The sequence below is a fragment of the Pezoporus flaviventris genome, unplaced genomic scaffold (assembly GCF_033815535.1).
Source record: "Pezoporus flaviventris isolate CSIRO_AGI_PZ_B2104156 unplaced genomic scaffold, CSIRO_AGI_Pfla_v1 ptg000030l, whole genome shotgun sequence".
Taxonomy (NCBI): Eukaryota; Metazoa; Chordata; class Aves; order Psittaciformes; family Psittacidae; genus Pezoporus; species Pezoporus flaviventris.
This window is the reverse complement of record NW_026892578.1, coordinates 12,634,445-12,654,929: the sequence shown is the minus strand read 5'-3', so window position 1 is coordinate 12,654,929 and position 20,485 is coordinate 12,634,445. Positions and strand designations below refer to the sequence as shown.

The window sequence follows — 20,485 nt, the reverse complement described above, 5'->3', positions numbered from 1 at the left end:
GGTACATACAGAAGATGTGGTTTGAAACATGTGCACCAAAATCACTCCCATTTTAAATTCTGCAGCCAGTGTAGGGTCCTGACAGTGGGCCCACCACCCCTTATGCTCCCTCATGTGCATGGTCATCTGAAAGCATACTCTGCACCTTAAGGATTTTATTCACAGAGCTGTATTCAGGAAGAGGTCTTTATGTCATGTGCTAGCAAACAGCACAAACAGCATCCCAATAACAAATAAAGGGCAATTTTGTGTGTGTGTGTATGAGAAAGTTCTGTATCAGCAAAGCTCTCGTGTTACAGAGCTTGTCAATAATGCTTTTTACCATCTGTAGTTGGCAAGGAGACTGTTCCATCCTGGCAAGTGATGACATGGCCTCAGTAAAACATGACTTTGTCACCTCCTGGCTGAATTACAGCAGTACAAAATAGGGGGATATGAAGTCACTTGCCTTTATGCCTCTGTTAATACCAGAATGCAGCAACCCAGCCCCTAAGCAATCCAAGAAATTATCAAAGTGCTCTTGTTTCTTTCCTTATCTTCCAGGCACTCAGTGAACTGGGCCATTACACCCTGAAGATTCCCTGAAGGACTGTAATTCAACATACTTGCTCTTTAACCACAGCCTGTTACCAGGTAACTTTTCTTCCTGTCAGAAAAAGCTGGTTTTATTTTTGTTTGTTTAAAGAGCTGCATTTCTTGGCTTTAGTAACAGATGTACATAGCACAGCAGACTGAAAGGAACACACTTTAAATAAACAATAAACAGCACAAATTTTCTTCGGGTTTGGAAAGGAAAAAAGAGTTATAAACAACAAATGGCAGCCGTAGTACCTCCCTGAAAAGTGCTATAGTGAGAGAGTTAAGAGTGAGATACAAAAGGCACTCAATAGAAGAGAACGAAATGGATCTGGCAGTGGATCTCCAGGAACCATGATGTTAAAGCACCAACACTGATTCTAATTAGCAGAGCTCTTCTTAATAATATATTTATTCTTACATTGAAAGCTGTGTGAAATTAGTTGTTAATTTAGCTCTCATATTTTCAAGACATGTAGTGCAAGTCCTGCAGCCCCAGGCTGCTTGAGCTTTGAGTGCAATCTACGTTTAAGAATTTATTGCTACTATTAAATCATAGGATTCAAGAAGCGGCTGAATTTGCAGCCTCTCTGGAAAACTTAGTGAAAACACATACAGAGTTCAGACTTATCTGGCTACTTTTTGGTTACTTTTATTCAGCCTAATTTGTTCTGTGTCTGTTTGGATCACTTCTAATATCATGCTTCTTTGTGGAACAGCAATATGGATATGCTAAACATCATACCAAAATTAATTGTCTCTGCTTAAAAAAGTTAAGAGGTCTTTTTCACATCCGGACAAACTGGGAAAAAAAAAAGGGGAAAAAAAAAAGGGGAAAAAAAAAGAAAAGACAATTTAACAACATATAAGAATCTCACTTTTCAAAGCTTTCCTTTTTATTCTTGTTTCTAGACTCCAGTACTCCCTGTACTACCATGATCTAGACCCTCCTGCTGGCATATACACTGTGTAGGTCCAAGTTGACTCTTTAGAGCCTTTTTGAGCCAAAGCACACAATCTTATCCAGTCAAACATTTTAAGCCTGCGCAGTTACACAGTCTGGGTAGGGACAATATAACCTATTAACATACTGCAGCCTGGGGCAGTAATTTGCTTGGTGAAATTATGAACACACCTCTTTAAATAAGAGCAATGATTTACTTGAATGACCATCTCATATTTGACACCTCATGTCTGTAGAATATCCTGACATACAGTGTCACACAATGCTACACATGACATCTGTTTTCTATTAAACCTTTCAAGTAACAAGCATTGGACACAAACACAGAAAAATGGCCAAAGTAGCAATGAACTATCTTAGGTGAAAATAACCCAAGAAGGGAACACAATGATTCATGATTTTGTATGCAGTTTCACTGTTATATGTAGAGTTGCAGGCAGCATGTTTACCGGTATGAACTAGGCATAAAGTGAAACCAAACCTGGATGAGCTTTTTCACCAGTCCTGGAATAACAAAGCTCCATTTCCTAAAGAGTTGTGTCCTCAGCACACTTAAAACAAGTTCGGTTCAGTTTCCCTGCTTCCCAACACTTTCTGCTCTTTTCTGCCAGTATTCCCAGATCTCCTTGTGCCAAACTACTATCCGGGCAAGCAGGAGTGTATTTTGTGTCTGGCTTTCAGGTAATAACTAACAACCTAGCAACTATGCCTGTGTTTAACCAGCAGCCAGCAGCTTAGGTGAGGTAACTGCTGAATAAAAGATAAGGGCTCCATCTCTGTAAATAGGAACAGAAATTCTGGATTTCGCAAGATTTACAAATACATTCTCATCTTTTAATGTATAGATTTAACTGGATTAGTTGCAAAGCCAGCTCTCGGGTTCAATTGTTATTGGGAAGGAAGGCAATGGAGGAATGCCTGCTCACAATGTATTACCATGTAAAACTACTTTAAAATGCTGAGGGCTTGCCCTAAGACTTGCCCTAAGACTTCTGACTGCTCTTGGTTTGAAATGGACAGAAGAAAGTTCAGGGACAGTTGTGAAAGTAGCATGATTACAATCCATTATTTGTCAATTTGTATTTACTGTCAGTTGTTTCTATATCATATAAACTGCAACTGCAGTTGTTACTAACTGGATTTTATTACTTCTGTATCTTAGAAGAGCCAAATGACCGTTGTGCTGCTGCGGGCAGGGCTCACATAGATCACAGTAAGGCAGGCTCGCTCAGTGATTTGAAAAAGTGTTAAGGTATCAGCTGTTCACGTTTCCTCAGCTGTTCAGTAACTGTGGATCTGTAGAAAACCCCAGTCCTGTTGGGGCATATGGCTTAGCACTATACATTTACTGATGGGCAGTTCAAAAGAAAATGAGGTTACACCAGTACCCCAGAGGAGAAGTACTTAGGAGTACTGGTGGATGAAAGATTGGATATAACCCAGCAGTGCGCACTCGCAGCCCAGAATGCCAGCTGTATCTTGGGCTGCATCAAAAGATGTGGGGCCAGCAGGTTGATGGAGGTGATTTTCCCTCTCTGCTCTGCGCTGGTGAGACCCCATCTGGAGTACTGCATTCAGCTTTGGGGTCCTCAGCGCAGGAAAGACATGGACCTGTTGGAGAAGGTCCAGAGGGGAGCCACAAAAATGATCAGAGGGCTGGGGCAACTCTTCTATGAGGAAAGGTGGAAAGAGTTGGGGTTGTTCAACCTGGAGAAAACACCATGCAGACCTTATTGCAGCATTTCAGTTCTTAAAAGGGGCATATAAGAAAGATGGGGAGAGACTTTTTCGCAGGGCCTGTTGCAACAGGATGAGGGGTAATGGTTTTCAACTAAAAGAGGTGAGATTCAGGCTGGAAGCAAGGAAGAAATTTTTTACAACTAGTGTGGTAAAATACGGGCACAGGTTGCCCAGAGCGGTGTAGATGCATCCTCCCCAGAGACATTCAAGAACAGGCTGGATGCAGCTCTGGGCAACCTGATCAAGTGAAAGAGGGGGTTGGACTATATAACCTTTGAAGATCCCTTCCAAACTAAACTATTCTATGGTTACAACATTACATCACAAGTGTAGTCAATATAATGGTTACAAATTTTACCCTTGATATATAATTTTCTGTTAAAACCACTGTCCATGACTTTAACATTTCACTTTGCCAAGACAAAACTTGGATGAGCTGTACATTACTGGAATGGCTTCAAAACCATATGCAGGCAGAAATTATTTATAACTGTCTGTTGCTCACAGCTAAAATAAAACTCTCCTGCTACACAGTGTTCCGACACTGCACAGAACTGGCATATAGCTCCCTCAATAGGACCACGACTTCCAAAACAACAGCACGCAACTTTGTGCTTACTGTGAACCAGTAACACAGATGTGTTTGCTTTCCTGGAGTTTTACTGAAAGCTAAAAATAATACTTTTCACTGAAGTACTTCCACTTAAACAGGGAGGAAGGACTACTTGTAAGCATCAATCTGAGCACCTGAGCAGGGGTGGGAAGGAAGGCTGTTACTAAACTGATTGGTTACTCAACTGAACAGTGGAGGTCTGGCATAATGCTTAAATATTTGTTTTACATCAGTGGAATTCCATTAAAACACACATTTTCACATGATAAATCACAGTAAGTCACACTGCTGAAAGTTCACACTTCACAGAATGGAAAAGATTTTTTCTCGGCTTTTTCCAGTAGAGTAGTTGTAAGCACCTCTTTGTAACATCAGGTTACACACCATTTTCACCATATACACATAAAGGCCCATCTTCTCTTTTATTTTCAATCCTGGCTGGCTTTTAGATCACCGCTAGCTATATTTTCTCATTCCATGCCCCAACTCCTTTCTCTGACATGTCATGTGGCTGGAGAGCTCCAGGGCACTGCCTCAGCCCTGAAAAGCTGACCAGCCTCAGCTGTGTGACAGCCAGATAGGTGAAGGAACTGCCCTTAATTCCTCCAGCAGACACTCACCAGGTGTCTCTGCTCAGCTGATGCATTTTAGCCTTGAACTGCAAAAAGCCTGTTAAGCATTTGTAAAAGATACCTCCATTAATGCTAAGTATGCCATTTCATTGTTTATATAAGAGTGAAACTAAACACTTTCCTCTGTGCCTAAAGCATAACTTTGGCAATTTACTGACCCATTTCACCATCTCCAACAAGGAAATTCATTATGAAGGTTATGTGTCCAGACAGTACCACTGATTTGCTGCAAGAGGCAGGCTGGCAGTGCAGATTTATTCTCCACTGCATCTTAGGTCCTTGAGTTGACACACTGATGTGCTCATAAAATCAGGACTCAATGCAAGACCCATTTCCTCTCATTTACACATTTACAGTAACTCAAAACCAGTGAAGAAATCAAAATACAGACACACAGTATGAAGAGAGTCTTCTACAGACCAACAGACAACTGTGAAAGATACCCAGGCTCGGGTGGTTCTCCCAGTTCAGAAAAGAAATATCTCCTTAACTGCTGATATGTACTCCATTTTAAGTACTCAGCTGAATTTGAAGTCATTTTATATTTTCCAGAAAAAGAATGCTTGAGGGGCTTTTTTTTTTTTTTTTTAATAAATAAATGCTCCTGGAATACAGCCAGTGTTGCCTCTGGAACAAAAACACATATAAACACTTCAGCTGTTAGAGTTCCTCATATTCATTTTTCTGGGTAATATGCACTATATAAAAACATGAATTTGGTCAGTGCAGGACAGATGTACCAGTTCAAGAGAAAATTTCCATTCAGAAAGTAATTAGTTTCATGCCTTTGTTAAACAAAGATAAATTTAATAACATACTTTTTTAAAAATAAATTATTGTCTGATCCTCCATTAATTTCTTGACAGTAACAGGACACATCACCTTACATTGCAAATCTGAACTGCAAACTGGCAAGATTGTCAGAAGTCCTATTTTCCTCCCAACAGCTGTCGAAAGCTGAAGAATTTAATTTCTGCATTTATTAGCTAGCTCCTTCTCCCTCTTTTACACTGTTATTCATTCTTTTTTTTCTCCTCTTAGACATTATCTCTTGAACTTAATAATCTAACACTTACTTGCAAAAAGTCATTTAATTAAGGAGTGAATCTATGCTGAACATTCTGTGAACTGTAATTTTGGGAACAGTTTGTTGATTCTAAATGAAACTTGCATTCTGTGAAAGAACTCCTGCTGAAGACAACGAAAATCCCATGTACTCATCATCTCGGCGAAAAAAAAACCTGCAACATCTGGAATATTTTTAATGGATTTACCAGTGAATATTCCACTCTCAGACACAGTATTACCATTTTTTCCCTTTATTTCTTTACATATTGACATTACTTAAAACCACATAGATTTATTCAAGTCATCTTCAACTATAACTTAGCAATTTTTAAAACCTGTTTTTTCTCTTTTTACTTGCAGTATCTACATAGTACCAATAAAAAAAATTTAAACTACAATTTCAACTGAAATCCCATCTCATATGTGGTTCTAAACTGCTTATTAAAGAGGGATGGCGTTATAAACAAATCCATCTGCTGTGATACCACTGTTCTCCACATTCATTGCAAATAACGTAAGTCAACATTTGTTCATCTGGATTTGTGTTTCTCACCCAACCTGGAAGAAAGAGAGTTCCTCTGGTGATCATAGTGACTGTGCAATCAAATTTTTCACAACGCCTACACTTTATTTTGTTTGTCTGTGTGCCATTAATAACTTGTGGAAGCTGATGTTCCTGAAGAGATGATTCAGTGTACAGAGCCCTCAGCTGTTTCAGTTCATCGCTGGCCATTTCCATCACTGTCATCTCGGCAAACGCCTTTGGACTCAAAGTCCCTGAAAAAAGGTTACGTTTTAAGTGGCAACTTTTAGGGTTCTTCAGGTTAGCAATTTTGCTTCTGATGCAATTTTTATACTTTTTGTCACTTTTAGCATGAAGATCAAAAATACATTTTTCTATTTCTTTAGCAAGCTCTAGCCATTTATCAGTTTCTTCGTCTTTGGCAGAACCAGCCAAAGATTTATAAAGAAGATCTGTACATTTACACCTCAGAGCTCTCATTGGATCCTGCTGCAGACTTGCTTGGTTAGGAAGAAGTTTAGAATCATTATCAGTGTGATGTTCCTCAAAAGAAGAAAGCTGATTCATGCTGCCTTCTGCCTCATTATGTACTACATTTTTAACAGTTTGTGATGGGATCAACATTTTAGAACTAGTAGCATCTAATGCCTCCTGCTGACATGGTTCTTCAGACAGTGATTGTTCTCTAGGAACCTCACTGAGATACTCAATTTCCTTTTTGACACACACAAAATCTGACTTTTTAACTTGGATCGATTCCACACAGTTACTCTTGTAAAGTGCTTTCCACCTTGACAGTAACTGCTTTGCTTTCTTTTTTAACTCTGCTGAAGGGCAGCTCTTGAGTACTCTATATACAGCCTTGGCAACTCCTGTCCCCTGAAGATACTCTGTAGTCATATCAACATCTTCAAGTTCTTTAAGATGATATTCAATATCTTGGAAACTGTTCTCAGACAGTAGTTTTTCAATACAATGGGCTCTGTGTACAATGTTTTTCTGGTCAGACATTTTGAAACCTGAAAGCAAAAAAATGTTTATTGTATTTATTGCAGTTATGACATGAATTAATTTTCTGTATATTCTTATGTTTCTTTTTATGATATTTTACACTATTTAATGTTTTTTCCAGCTTTTACCTTAAATGGTGTAGAGCTAGTGGAGCAAATGCAAAATGCAGAGAAGCTTGGGTCCTGGAAAAATGCAAGTAGGTATAGGTAGTCTAACTTGTGCAAGAATACTGCCAAAAAAAAAAGCCTACAGGGACTTCTCCTATAGTAGGGTTAACAACTTAAAAGTAGGGTATGACACTAATATTTAAGGAAAAGAACATGGTCTCTCGAAAACAGTCTTGCATGCACACAACAGATGTTCTCAGGGAGGTTCTCAACTACTGCAAAGTAGATCAATACACAACCACTCTGTTGTATGAGATTACAGGGAGAATTTGCATATTATCCCATGACCCATAAAACATACAAAGCTAGAAAGTTTAAGAAACCTCACACACTCATATTGTTTTAGTTAGTATTAACTTCTACAGCAGACAGATGAGATACTGGGAATTGGGGGGTTTTGTTTTGTGGGAATTTTTGCTTGGGTTTTGATTGGTTGGTTGGTTGGGTTATTTTCATTTCAGACTTTTTCATCAAGCCTTTGTTAACTTCAAAAGAATAAAATTAAACAGCTAATGTGGGCATGGTATCTGCCTAAAAAACATTGACATAAATGACTTTGTCAAGCACCTAGTGGAGATGCCACAGTTTTCAGGCCTTTTGACAAACTTTTATACATCACCATAACTTGGTATCAGGCGTTTCTTCAATTACTGTGCAGTAAGTAGCTGAACACAGTCTATTTGGAGCTGCAAAGTGAAGGTCTGGGGCTACTCTGCAGCAAGTTGAAGTGACCCTGATATAATTTCATGGACCTTAAACCCAAAATGCCACCCTAGTTCCTACATGATGCTCACCTTTCACTTGCTATGCAAGAAATCACTTATATATCTCTTCCAAAATTTTCTCTTTATAGTTGCTAACAAAGAGGCAAGTCAGACTAATAAATTTTAAACTGAGGTCCCCACTGCTGCCCTTCCAGCCTGGCATCATATTTCAGTTTGATTATTGAGGAACGGCAGCTCAAAACCAGTGATATCTACAAAATGGTTTCAAAACAGTGAAATCTCAAACTCCCAATTGTTATTTTTGGAAATTCTTTAAAAGACATATCCCTTTATCTTCTAAAAAGTACCTATTTTCTTACAGCCACAGAATTACTAAAGCACACTTCCATACATTGACATGTTAAATGAAAAGAAAAAGAGGATTTCAGAAGCAGTCTCATGGCTTGAATATTTCCTTTTGATTCCTTTTTATCAAGCCCTTTCATCAAAAAATGCTCAGTACATTGCTGTTGTGAAATTTACACACAAAAAGTGTTAATACTACTAACATTATTCTCCTGTTTGCTGCAAAAGAGAATTGTTTGAGAATGTTGAATGCAGAATTGAATGTGTTAAGTGTTCCTCTTTTCTTAGGAGATTGTCTTCTAAACTTGTGCACAAAACTAGTTTTTTGTCTGAAGTTATACACATCCTGATTCTACCCTAGAAAAAGTCATCTGCCTGATTGGCTGACACAGGGCTAGCTACAGATGTCCGTATTTAAAAGAACTCAAGCAGATTTCTTGCACCATCATTTTTTCCATGATGAAACCTCCTAGAGAATGGGGAGAGAGGAGGAACAAGTGATTCAGCTGGGTGATTCGCATGCTCTGTTGCTTTCTGTAACCACCAGCCCAACTAACCTGTTTTACGCACAACAGAAATAACTCCAAACTTTAGGTAGAGCCTCAGAGCTCCACAAAGAAAAGGAGAGAGACAAAGAGCATGAACCATCATCTGTTTCTATAATACTTAACCACTGACCTCCACAGTGAATTCACTTAATGTGAATTTAAACTCTCTGCATTCACTTAATGTGTATTTAAACAGCTCCTTCTTGTCTCAACATTTTGAAGTCCTGCAAAACCTCAGTAATAGCTATTACAGGAACTGATTTACTGGTCAAGACATTTCAGAACCAGAGAAACAGGATGCATTTTTCAAATACTAAAGTTGAACTTCATGCTTTGTTATACTGAAAAGTACATATAATTGTATCTAATCATCTGTTCTGCTGCAGGACCACACAGAGGCTGTGAGAGTAGAAAGAGATGTTTTATTATGTAGGGCAGCCATCACTACAGCAGGACAGTTCCCTGTCTCCAGAACACCAAGTAGCTGACATCAGAAAATGGTGATCTGCTGATTTACTGTTTTTCATGCAAACAGGGCAGAGCTGATGACACAGTTACATGCTCCACCAGTATGATTGCCCTATGCCTTGGAATCAAGAACTCCTCCCAACATACTCCAAATGTAATTTTCTTCAGTTCTTGTATGTATGTATGTATGTATGTAAGTGTTGTATTATGCTACACATACCATAAAATATACTTATCCAAATGCAAGATGACTTCATGAATTCTCAATATTTAGTATACAGGACTATTGACATGCAAAAAAAAAACTACTCACAAAGTGCTCTGTTGGTAATTAGTCCATGCATATGCTTTGATCCTGGACAAAGGTGAGGTATTTTGATCTTTCATAGAGGGCTGTGCTTCACAGAAAGTTTTCTCTCTTACAGTGCAGGGTGAAGATCTGTATGTAAGAAATGATGATTAAAGTCCATGGAGATCATCTGCTTTATGTTAGTGGTCCTTGCTCATGGTTATCCACCTGATCCTAGGCAGCCCACCAGGGTGGCAAGGTGAAAATATACCCATTTGTGTGGCTAATCTCACACAAGAAAATTATATGGCTGCAAAAGTCTCCTTCTTCTCTTCTCTCTCCACAGCTACAAGGAGGCATTGACAGCTGGGGTGACTAACACAAAACCTCTGAGGGGACCTAGAGCCCACACGCTGGCATCTGCAGTAAGAATGCAGCCATTCTGCCACACAGTGAGTTACCTTACACTTATTGGACACTTCCAGCTACTCAGAAGGAGCTGATGTATGCTAATTCATCACCCACACTAAGATGCTTTTTCCCTAATAGGCAGAGCTAAGACAACCTGGTTTAGTTTCTTATTTTTTAACTCTATCAGATACATAAAAGACTGGTTTAGAGTGGGCTAAATGCAGTATATATGTTCTACCTCAGGACTTTTTCCACATGTACGCTAAGGCAATAAATTATTACAAATTTTAAGATCTTCTTAGTCATGCATTAACCTTTTCAAGTTTATGCAACATTAAATTTAAGTTCATAAATGTTATGTCATTTACAGTTACTGTAACTGAAAACAGAATATGGACACCAAAATATAAACAATGATTTTAAAATAACTTTGGAAGTTCAACCACCTAACAGACTATTCACATTTAAGTAAAAACAAGCACTTCTAAGGGAATACTTTCCTCAACATGTACAACATGTAGCAAAGAGGTAGGACTGAGTGACTGGCTCCCTTCAAACTTACTAAGCAAACCCAGGTGAAAATAACAGAAGAAAGTATGTTATCAAAATACATGACAAAATCAGAACCAAATCCTTAATTAATTATTTCAATGGAGCAGGATATCCCCTGGTAACTGGCATAAGCATAAAAAACAGCCAGCAGAGAAACCACTAAATAAAGGTAATAAACATGTCTTTATCAGTGACAACAGAAAGGTTTGTATGGGGAAAGAATTCTTGGAATGGTACAGGCTTTGCTGCGTGTACCTAATTTGCAAAGGATCTTAAGATCCTTCAATATGAAAAGTGATGCATAGCTCTGAAATACTAGGCTAACTACTCAATCATAAATTTAATCTCACCTTCCAGATTAAAAGGCAGTGTGCATTTGTTGCCCTATAAATCAAGCAAGGATTGGATTTATCGCCAAGGTTGACAGAGACCATTATTTTACAGGATAAGAAATTTAAGAGAGATTCCTCAACTTCTAAATAACATATGCAGTTATGAAATGGCTTACTTTACTACTGCTGCCTTCTTCAAAAGATGAGGCGGAGCTCTTCTTTAATACTGGAATCCCTGCATAGCATTTCATATTAAGTCTGGATGTCAAGCAGAAACTTCTCTAATCACACAATGTGACTTCTTCAGACAACTGTAGAAAACATGTTTTTCATGTTCTTGTATGGAGAAACAAGAAATTACTGATACAGTGGTACTACTGGAGTGTATTTTCTAGCTAAAGTTCACTGAGAACTTAGGTATAGCAAGCTGGAGTTCTTTCCTGCTCAGACTCCAATCCTTGAACTCTAATGTTCCTGCTGTAAAACAGGGTTTTGGTGTTTGTGGTAGGATTGCAAAGCCTCCACGTATGTGTATGCTTTATTTTGTTGCTTTGTACAAAGAATAGTGGAAGGTTGCTACCCAAGATAGCTGCCAGATATCTGAGTGCCCACTGACAAGGCATTTTTGAGTTTTATGCTGTGTCAGAGAAGCAGAATCACTGATTGAAATACAAACTACTTTTAAAAAGAATTGAGAGGTAGGCATTAAAAATACTCTAATTGTCTACAAATATTTATCATTCTCTCTAGTTCTCAGATAACAGAAGTAAAGCTTACAGGGTGAAATGACCTTCCTAAACTGGTTCAATAGGTCAGCTGCAGAACAAAGATAATGTTTTAAACCACAGCTCTACTTCTTTGACAACTCCACAGTCCTAAGGAGCTGTTCATAATGTTCAAAATTTGAGGGAAGAGAAAAACAAAAAAGAAAAATGAAAAAAAAAAAGATAAAGAGGAAGTTGGAAGAAGCCTTAAAACTTTTTGAGGAGAAAGCAAGCGCTTCACAGAAACCAAGCTGCAATTCCAAATGGAAAATTATTTTACCACTTGAGGGAGCTGGAGCATAGCAAACCCATGAGCCTTGTGAAATGTGCATAAGGAGAAAATCCAGCCTGTTAAGAAAAAAGACAAAATAATTTCCCTATGACCTTTAGGAGACTTCACATTTTTAGGTACCTATTTGCTTTGGGAAAATAAAACAAAAAAAACCCCACAAACCTGTAAATCCAAAGGTGCTGGGATACAGACAGGAGGGAAAGTGTGCATCCCTTATGCAGTCATTGTCCTGTATATTGCTATTTCATTCGACATCTTTTGAATTTGGGATCTGACCACTTTTATACCTGATTTGACAATATTTGGCAAATGCTGCTGAACAAATACTTGCTAAATTAACTGAATCATACTCAGTCAGCACTGTTCTGCTGTGTTCTAGTTCCAAGAAGTAAGGAATCCAAGAAGGGAGGATTTGTTTATTCAAATAAGTTACGAAGTTTTTTTTATTGTAGAGATGCAAGAATGAAAGTACAAATGATAGTATCACAATTTTGTGCAGTACAAAATGAACATTCTCATCACCCGTGCAACTAAACAAGGCATTTCCACCCTGCTTAACTTTAGCAATGCATGAGAACATCTGTTTGAATTCCAAGTATCTATTGAAGGTTACAAGGTAGAAACTGTAATGCTGTCATGATGAAGCACTTTCTTGCTAAATCATTAGGTCTCTCACACTGACTGCATCATATGATGAGTCACTCCCGTATACAAGAATAAATGATGGTGATCAATAAAAATCATGTAAGTCAGTTTGCTCCTAAGGAAAAAAAGATCAGTCTATCTCAGTTTAAGATATGGCCATCCTGTAATAATACCACATTGAATCAGAACTTTTTTAAACAGTAAAATGACTAAGCAGGAAAAAAACAACCAACCAACCAACCCAGACTGAGACATTTGCTGATAACTGCAAAGCCAGTCCCTGAGAAATACACTGTCCTCTCCAAAACCATTTGGGGTAAATGTCTTTTCTCTGCTATATGCCTATCAGTCTCAAAGCCATAACCTATTTTTCCTTAGTACAGGTAACTCCCACTAATAAACCAAGACAAACTCAGAATGTATCCAAGTAAGCATGGATGAATGTCTTAGAAGGGCAGAGAAGGCTAAACACCACTCCTTCCTCATACCAATCTCAAAAGTAGATGATTTTTTTTCTCTAAGGAATCCTATGTAATCAGTAGAAAATCCAGACCACAGCCAACATAAAGATCAGAAGAAGCCAAGTACTCTTAATGGTGCAATAAAACTTCTGCCAAAAATACACACAGCAGAGTCTTGGAAATAGCATATTTCTTGCTTTGGGCAACCTAAATTCCATATAAACAACAAAAAATTATCAAATGCTATTTTAAATTCAGAGCCTAAGTAGAAATCAGAAAATTCTCACAGCCAGCCTCCAGACTCAAAAACATTACTTCACTGTTATCTACAGTGAAAGACACATCAAAGATGTCACCAATAAATCATTTTCCAGGGCTTTTATTTCATCTTGGCAAAAATAAGAGCTCTTCCTGCCTCTCAGCAGGAACCCCTTCCACCCTCACAAATTTCTGAACTATAGAAAAATTGCTTTCTGAAGAATAACCACATGAATAAAACTAAGTTCTTTATTTAGCTAATAAAGCTAAATACAATAATAACTGAGATGATACAACAGTACTATTGTCAGATGTCAATGACCACTGATACTCACTGACCAAGAGTCATCTCTTGGCCAAAGATCGAGAAGCAGCAAATTAAGTGAGCTCAGGATTACTGCAAAACCATTTCCCAAAAATCTTTACTTCACTTGCACAACTCTATCACTGTAATACCAGAGGCAAAGTGCACCTTTTATTCTTCTTAAAACAACAGAATAGAGCCACAGCAATCAAGAAAATGAAAATTAAGGAAGAATACTTTGGAAAACACTGTTTCAAGAAGTTCTCAAGGACAACATCTGGTGAAAAAGTTTGTGCATAATGGAAAGTAGTCTGATAGATAAATAGCTTTGTTCTGCATCTTTTACATCATTGACTGCTTGAACTGCAGCACTCTTAACTAATCTGGAGCTATACTGCATCTACCCTGTGTTTCTCTCACTGGAACCATTCTCCCACAGCTTTCTTCCCAAGAGAAGGAGTTTGCAGGGGAGAGAGGGCAGAGTACATTGCATTCATGTGAAGCTGTACACAACAGCCTCTTTTACAAAGAAGACTTTTTAAGCCTGATTTGGAGTCTACCCTAAAGTAGAGTTCTCAGCACATTTTTTTAGTAAGATCAAACATCCATGGATGTAATGAGATTGGAACAGCTGCTGCCTTAACCGGACTGCTTAGCTACTGGCTTTGTTTGACCTTAGTATATAAGCTGGGGCTCAGGAAAAGACTCCAAATATTACAGCCACACCAGATGAATAACACCTTTGACTTGTCTCATGGCAAAATGTATCTGGGAAATTCTTTACGAACTGAACACATATAGCTGTTTTGAGTTCTAGGAGGTCCAGATGATGTTACAGTGGGCACACACATCCCAGCAGAGATGTTACCTTGCTAACAGATTATTTTAATAGTTTAAAATTAAACTGATTCTTACTGGGAGGTATTTTAGCTTTTCCTGTATCTTGTCTGCCTTACACCTGTGAATTTTTCCCATTCAATTGCGTGGTTATCTAAGTTAGACAAACACCTTAAACCCTGAATGTGTTACAAGTAATGCGTTATTCCACTGATTTGAAATCTCTACCTCTATTGATGTGGTTGACCTTTTTAATAAAATACTTTGAAGGTGTAAAAGAAAATTTACAAAGTTTAGTTTTAACAAGTTACAGATTGCAAGTATCAAGTAAAGGTATCACTAATGTCTTCCACAACAGAATAGCTGTACAGGTACATAATACATTCTAATACATCATGATTCAGTGGGGCAATAATAAAATATATCAGAAAGATTTGTGATTTAAATTTCATCTGAAATTATGTATAAATAACGTGCTTCTATTTGCTTTAAAACTTGCACCATTTCACACAAAGAAAGAGATGGTTTCTCTAAGTATTGCTTACTTTGATCAAGAACTTTTCAGTCTCTCATGCTCTGCCTGTGAGGAGGGGCACAAGAAGCCGGGAGGGAGCAGAGACAGGACACCCAACTCAAACTAGCCAAAGGGGTATTCCATACCACAGCACATCATGCCCAGTGTATAAAATGGGGGGAGTCACCTGCAAGGGCAGATAACTGCTTGGGTCGGGCGGGGTATCGGTCAGTGCGTGGTGGTCATTCTTCAGTATTAATTAACTTTATTCAAAATCACGCTTTCAAGTTTGGGCTCAAGGTCACACAGATTTTTCATGGGGCTTTCTGTTTTTTCAAATTTTTATGACAAAGCCTTATCAAAGCTAGCAGAGGAATACCTTTTCTCTCAGCCACTTTCTACTACTCGTCAGTATGAGGTACTAGTTGGAGATTCCAGCAGGTGAAAAGTCAGACTTTTGATATATAGTGTATATCTTTGAAACATGAACTACCCTTTTGACCACAGGTGACAAATACACATCAGGAAAGAAGAGTGTTGAATGAAATTTAAGCAGATGATTCAGACAAGAATTAATGCTACGCAGCTATGGAAGGGACACAGATCATGGCTTATGTATCTGAATTTCACCATGTGAAATTATTTTTTTGCACTTTATGAAACTTTTTGTTCATTTTCTACCATTCATGTTTTTCCAACAGCAACAGAATTTAAACCAAAAAGAATTTATTAGAGGCATTGTTAAACTTGAAAAACAATATGAAGATTATGTCATTATTTTCTCACAGCAAGGGGATGCTATACACATTCTTCATCACTCAAGAAACACACCAGGCAATAGCAATATGATTTTACCAGCTTTGTGTCATCATTTATTAATTAACTCTTTCACTCAATATATTTAGGTCTCCTAAACTGTTCATGCATGGATGCAAATGACCGCATTTACACTTCCAATCACTTAGGACAGTAAACCAACTGCATAATTTCAGTGACATCTTCCAAGGAGAAGCTGGTTTCTTCAATATACATTAACTGCAATGGCTTACAGAATTAATGCTAACAGTTCCAGTTCGTGAAGCACTCACACGCTCTCTCTTGACACCACTGGGATTGTATCAGACATCTGGACTGCTCCCTCTACTCAACGTTTGTGCACAAGAAGCATTCATAATGCTGTCCTCCAAACACTGGGAAATCATAATTCAAAACTCTCAGTACACTGAGATTGGCTTATATGCTAAAATGCTCTTAGAAGCAAAAAACTGGGACCTGTTCTGCATTTCATTTAAGGCTGTAAGCCTCTAGGGTTCCCATCTTTCCACCACAGACAAAATTGTAACAAGTTTATTTTTAAAAAAGCAAGGTTACACAATCATATACAATGTGGCTTCAAGGACTATTATTTGAAGGAATCAGAGTTTTGAGCACCCTATTGTAACCGTAGTAGACTGACAATGCTTTTCTTGTTCACCTATAATGGTATCTCATGTGTTCCTCCTTGGTATTAGAGCTCTCCTCCCCTTTTTTCTAACTTCCTTTTGAATTTCTTGTTCATTTACCTAGGTGGAATTAGCTGGGTGGGTTCTTTTAAACCTACTGACGTGAAGGAACTTGCTGTGAGCTGCAGGTTTAAAATTGGCTTTTAAGTAACAGATCTCATCTAACATTCTTGCACATCCACTTATTATTCAGTCTTCATAAATACTGTTTATATCCTCTTGCAAATGTACTGATTTGAAAACTGGACAGCCTCAGTATAAACAAAGCTTTCCTAAGGTGGATCTCAGTACCTATCAGTAAGCTTCTGCATTGGCACAGAAGTCCAAAAAAACAGACTGCCTTGCAGACAGGAGCATTTCCTTGACAAAAACAGCTTTAAAGATTATTCTTATTCATATAGAGCTATCAAAAACTTCAATTCTATCACATTACAAGCAAAAGTATATGTTCAGTCTGCAGTGCCTTTTTATGGCAAATTGTGCTGACAAATTAATATAAAAATGGGACATGTAAGTAATAGAAACATGTTTTATCAACTTCTATGAGCTTTTCGTCATTTGTCAGATGAGCACAGACTTTTTATGGCTTTAACATTCAGTTTCTAGTTAAGCCTTGGCTCAGTACTGTTTCTACTTTTCATTGTCAGGGCCACGTGTTAGATAGTGCTTTATCATTCTTTTACAGGTTTTCCACTGAAAAATGGTAAACTTTTCCTCTAAAAACAAATCCCTTTTATGCAGAAGACCACATATGTTCCCGACGCCTCTACAGAGAAAGTGTACAAAGGGTATTTGTAAGATATTATTAGATGTGAAATACAATTGAAATGAAATTTTCATTACAAAATGAAATATTACAAATAATATTACATTGAAAAGCATGAACTAATTGCTTTCTACATTTATGCCAGCATTTCACTTATCTCAAGACATAACGCTGCATGGAGACCTATATAATAAATATCTAAAAATCTACCATAGTACTACCATACTGCAATTTTCAAGGTCAGCCTCTTTGGTGAGTGGGAATTACAGCCACTTATGATACAAATCAGTAGCGAGAAGCAGCCCAGCTGTATGTATTTGTCTGAAAGCAGCTGACACTTGCCTGAGGTGGAAGCCAGCCAGCCAGCCACAGATGACAGATTGTCTGGGAGAGGTCTGGAGTCGGCCTCATGATGCCAGCAGCTGATCAGTACCACTATAACCTGCATAGTCACTCTTATAAATTGGGTGGGCCAGTGCACACTGGTACTATGATCCAAAATGTCCCAGTAATGCAATGAGTACACCTAACTGCATGTTTTTACTCCAAGTCATAGAATGGTTACAGCTGTAAGGGACCTTAAAGATCGTAGAGCTCCAACTCCTCTGCCGCAGGCAGGGACACCTTCCACTAAGACCAGGTTGCTCAAAGCCGTGTCCAGCCCTTCCTTGAACACTGCCAGGGATGGGGCAGCCACAGCTTCTCTGGGCAACCTGTGCCAGTGTCAAACCACTCTCATAGTGAAGATTTTTTTCCTTATGTCTAATCTAGTCCTACCCTCTTTCCCTTTAAAGCCATTCCCCCTTGTCCTATTACTATGTGTCCTTGCAAAAAGTTCCTCTCCGGCTTTCCTGCAGGCCCCCTCTAGGTAGCGAAAGGCTGCTAATCAGGTCTCCCCGGAGCCTTCATTAAAACCGTTTCCTCCACATCCTTGGACATGTGTACTCAAGTCTGATCCACTGCAGTATTGCTTTGGGGTGAAATTTCGCCCCTGCTCACTCTCCTGACACGCCTCATCACAAGCAGCCAGCAGGTACCTACCCACCATCGCGCCCTGCTTCTCAGGGAGTGTTTACCCGATCCCCGTCGGCCGCCGAGGCCCGAGCCGGGACTAGCACCATGCTGACGGGAAAACCGGGCAGGGGGAGAAGCGGGCCGGTTTTTGTCCCACGTGGGCTGAGACTGCGCGGGGGAGACCCCGCACCGCTCCCTCCCGCCCCGCCTCCGGACCTCATCTCCTGTCCCAGGGCCCGGAGGAGCGCCTTTCCGGAATCACGGAGCCTTGCGCCTCACTCCCGCTGCCGCTAGCGACACACCTGCCACACAACTCACTGCTTCCCCATACCGCGGCAGCGGGGCTGGAGCCGTTACCTCTGCAGCGGGCCTCAACATGGCACCTCCCTCCTGCTTCCTGCTGCGCGCCGGGGCGCCCCTCTGCCATGTCCGGCGAGCGGGCGGGCCGACCTGAGGGGTTGAGCGGCTGCGCTCTGGCCCCGCGACTTCCCGTGAGCCCCGGCGGCAGAGGAGCTGTGTGGGGCGGGCGTGAGGCCCGAGGCAGAAGCTCGCCTCGTAGGTTGGGCAGACCCGTTTGCTCCCGCCGTGGGTGGTGAGGCCCCGAGCAGAGAAGGCACGTCTCGTTGTCTGAAGGCCATCCCCATCCTCCCTCCTCCTGCAGCGTATTCGGTGTGAGCTCGTATGCTGTCCCCCGGGGCCACTGCAGGGCTGGAAGCCCCTCCGAATGAGCCACGGTGTCCGTAGAGCCACAGTAGAAACAGCCAGCTTTCCTAAGCAGCCTCCGGTGGGAAGGCACAGCTTCCACTGGGGCTACTGTCACATTTTGGGTGTTGCTCCCTCTGACATGGCCATGGGGTTAAAGGGGCTCCGTGAACGCTGTCTTAGGGTCCTTGTGCTAGGCACAGCCTTACCCTAGTGCACGGCAGTGTGGTGGTGGGAGCCCTGCCATGCTGATGGAACAGGAGCTGGACACATACACTTTGCAAATAGGGCTTTGGGAGTGCTCGGCTTGGGGATGCTGGAAAAGCACTTAGGCTTTGCTTAGCTCTGAGATGAATGAAAAAGTAGAGGATATTTATGTGATGTTAAAATTTAACCTCAGTGGTCCTTCAGCAAACACAGCTTGAGAAGGGCAACAAATATGATATAAAGGCCACCCTGGACAGGGCTTTGAGCAACCTGGTCTAGTGGAAGATGTCCCTGCTCATGGTAGGAGGGTTGGAACTACAGGAGCTTTGAGGTCCCTTCCAACTGTAACCAGTCCAGGATTCTAGGCAAGACAGCATGACACAGAAGCACAGGAAGTGGGGTAAATGAGTATCATACCTAAGGCTAATGAAGAACAGAAAAAACAGTAAAACTAATTTTCAGCATTTTGCTGCATTACTTTTGGTGTAATCAGCTAGTCTTTTGGATGATTCTATGACAAACAGAGCTATTAGTATACATAGGGTTGAAAAAATAAATATAAAAATTACTTCTTAGGGTAACAGCTTTGGATATAATGAAGTGTGCTGGACATACAAGATGTGGCAATAAACACCTAAAAGTTGATGTATTTTAGCCAAAGCAAATATATTTGTCATTGCCTTTATTGCAGTGCTTTCCTCTTTTGTATGTTTTACATAGGCATGCAAAATGATTCTGAAAAAGATTAATACTTATAAAACCTCAGCTCTACAGCAAACGTGCAGGTGTGTACTGGGGTTTGCTCTCAATTGCACTAAAAGGTCGGTGTGATGCTTTCTTTCGTTTTGGTTTTATTCACTAATGAGGCCTATGTTGCCCTCTGCTGACAGTAAACTGAATTTACCTATCTGCCCTTGCCAGGTTCGTTTCCGCATGAATGTCATGTACAGCAGGCACACCCTTTTTTCCCTATTTTCACGTGATGAACATCACCCGTACTAATCATAAAGGGGGAAAAAATAATCCTTGCATTATTGTTTACCGGGTGTAAAAAAATCACATAAGCAATTATTAAATACTTGTAATGAGCCAGTGATCAGTGTTCATTATTGAGTGGTGTCAGACCTCTCCTTGACAGTGCTGCGGTGGCTGCATTATACACTGATAACTGAAGAACCCTAAATGATTGCTAATTCTGTGTAATGCTTAACTCACAATGTATTTGTGACAAACTCAAAAATTCATTAGTACTTGA

At 39.8% G+C, this 20,485-nt stretch overlaps 1 protein-coding gene across 3 annotated transcripts; it reads right to left on the bottom strand.

Moving 5' to 3' along the window:
* Positions 1-5,670: 5,670 nt before the first annotated feature.
* TCEANC (transcription elongation factor A N-terminal and central domain containing) lies at positions 5,671-18,759 on the bottom strand. 3 transcript variants are annotated; one of them, XM_061459937.1, is made up of 2 exons: positions 18,679-18,759; positions 5,671-7,135 (listed from the first exon to the last, which is right to left on the bottom strand). In XM_061459937.1, the coding sequence occupies exons 1-2, from the start codon at positions 18,746-18,748 to the stop codon at positions 6,051-6,053; spliced, it is 1,155 nt and encodes a 384-aa protein (XP_061315921.1). In that variant the 5' UTR covers positions 18,749-18,759; the 3' UTR covers positions 5,671-6,050. The 3 variants fall into 3 exon arrangements, with proteins under 3 accessions (XP_061315921.1, XP_061315923.1, XP_061315922.1); XM_061459939.1 differs by lacking the exon at positions 18,679-18,759 and adding an exon at positions 18,349-18,488; XM_061459938.1 differs by lacking the exon at positions 18,679-18,759 and adding an exon at positions 9,694-9,781.
* Between the last annotated feature and the right edge of the window lie 1,726 nt (positions 18,760-20,485).

Bases quoted from the DNA above. Each gene is read 5' to 3' on its own strand.
- TCEANC (XM_061459937.1), bottom strand. From the start codon at position 18,748: ATGGCAGAGGGGCGCCCCGGCGCGCAGCAGGAAGCAGGAGGGAGGTGC. The intron at 7,136-18,678 runs GTAACGGCTCCA...TTTTGCTTTCAG, and splicing joins TGTTGAGGCCCGCTGCAGAG to GTTTCAAAATGTCTGACCAG.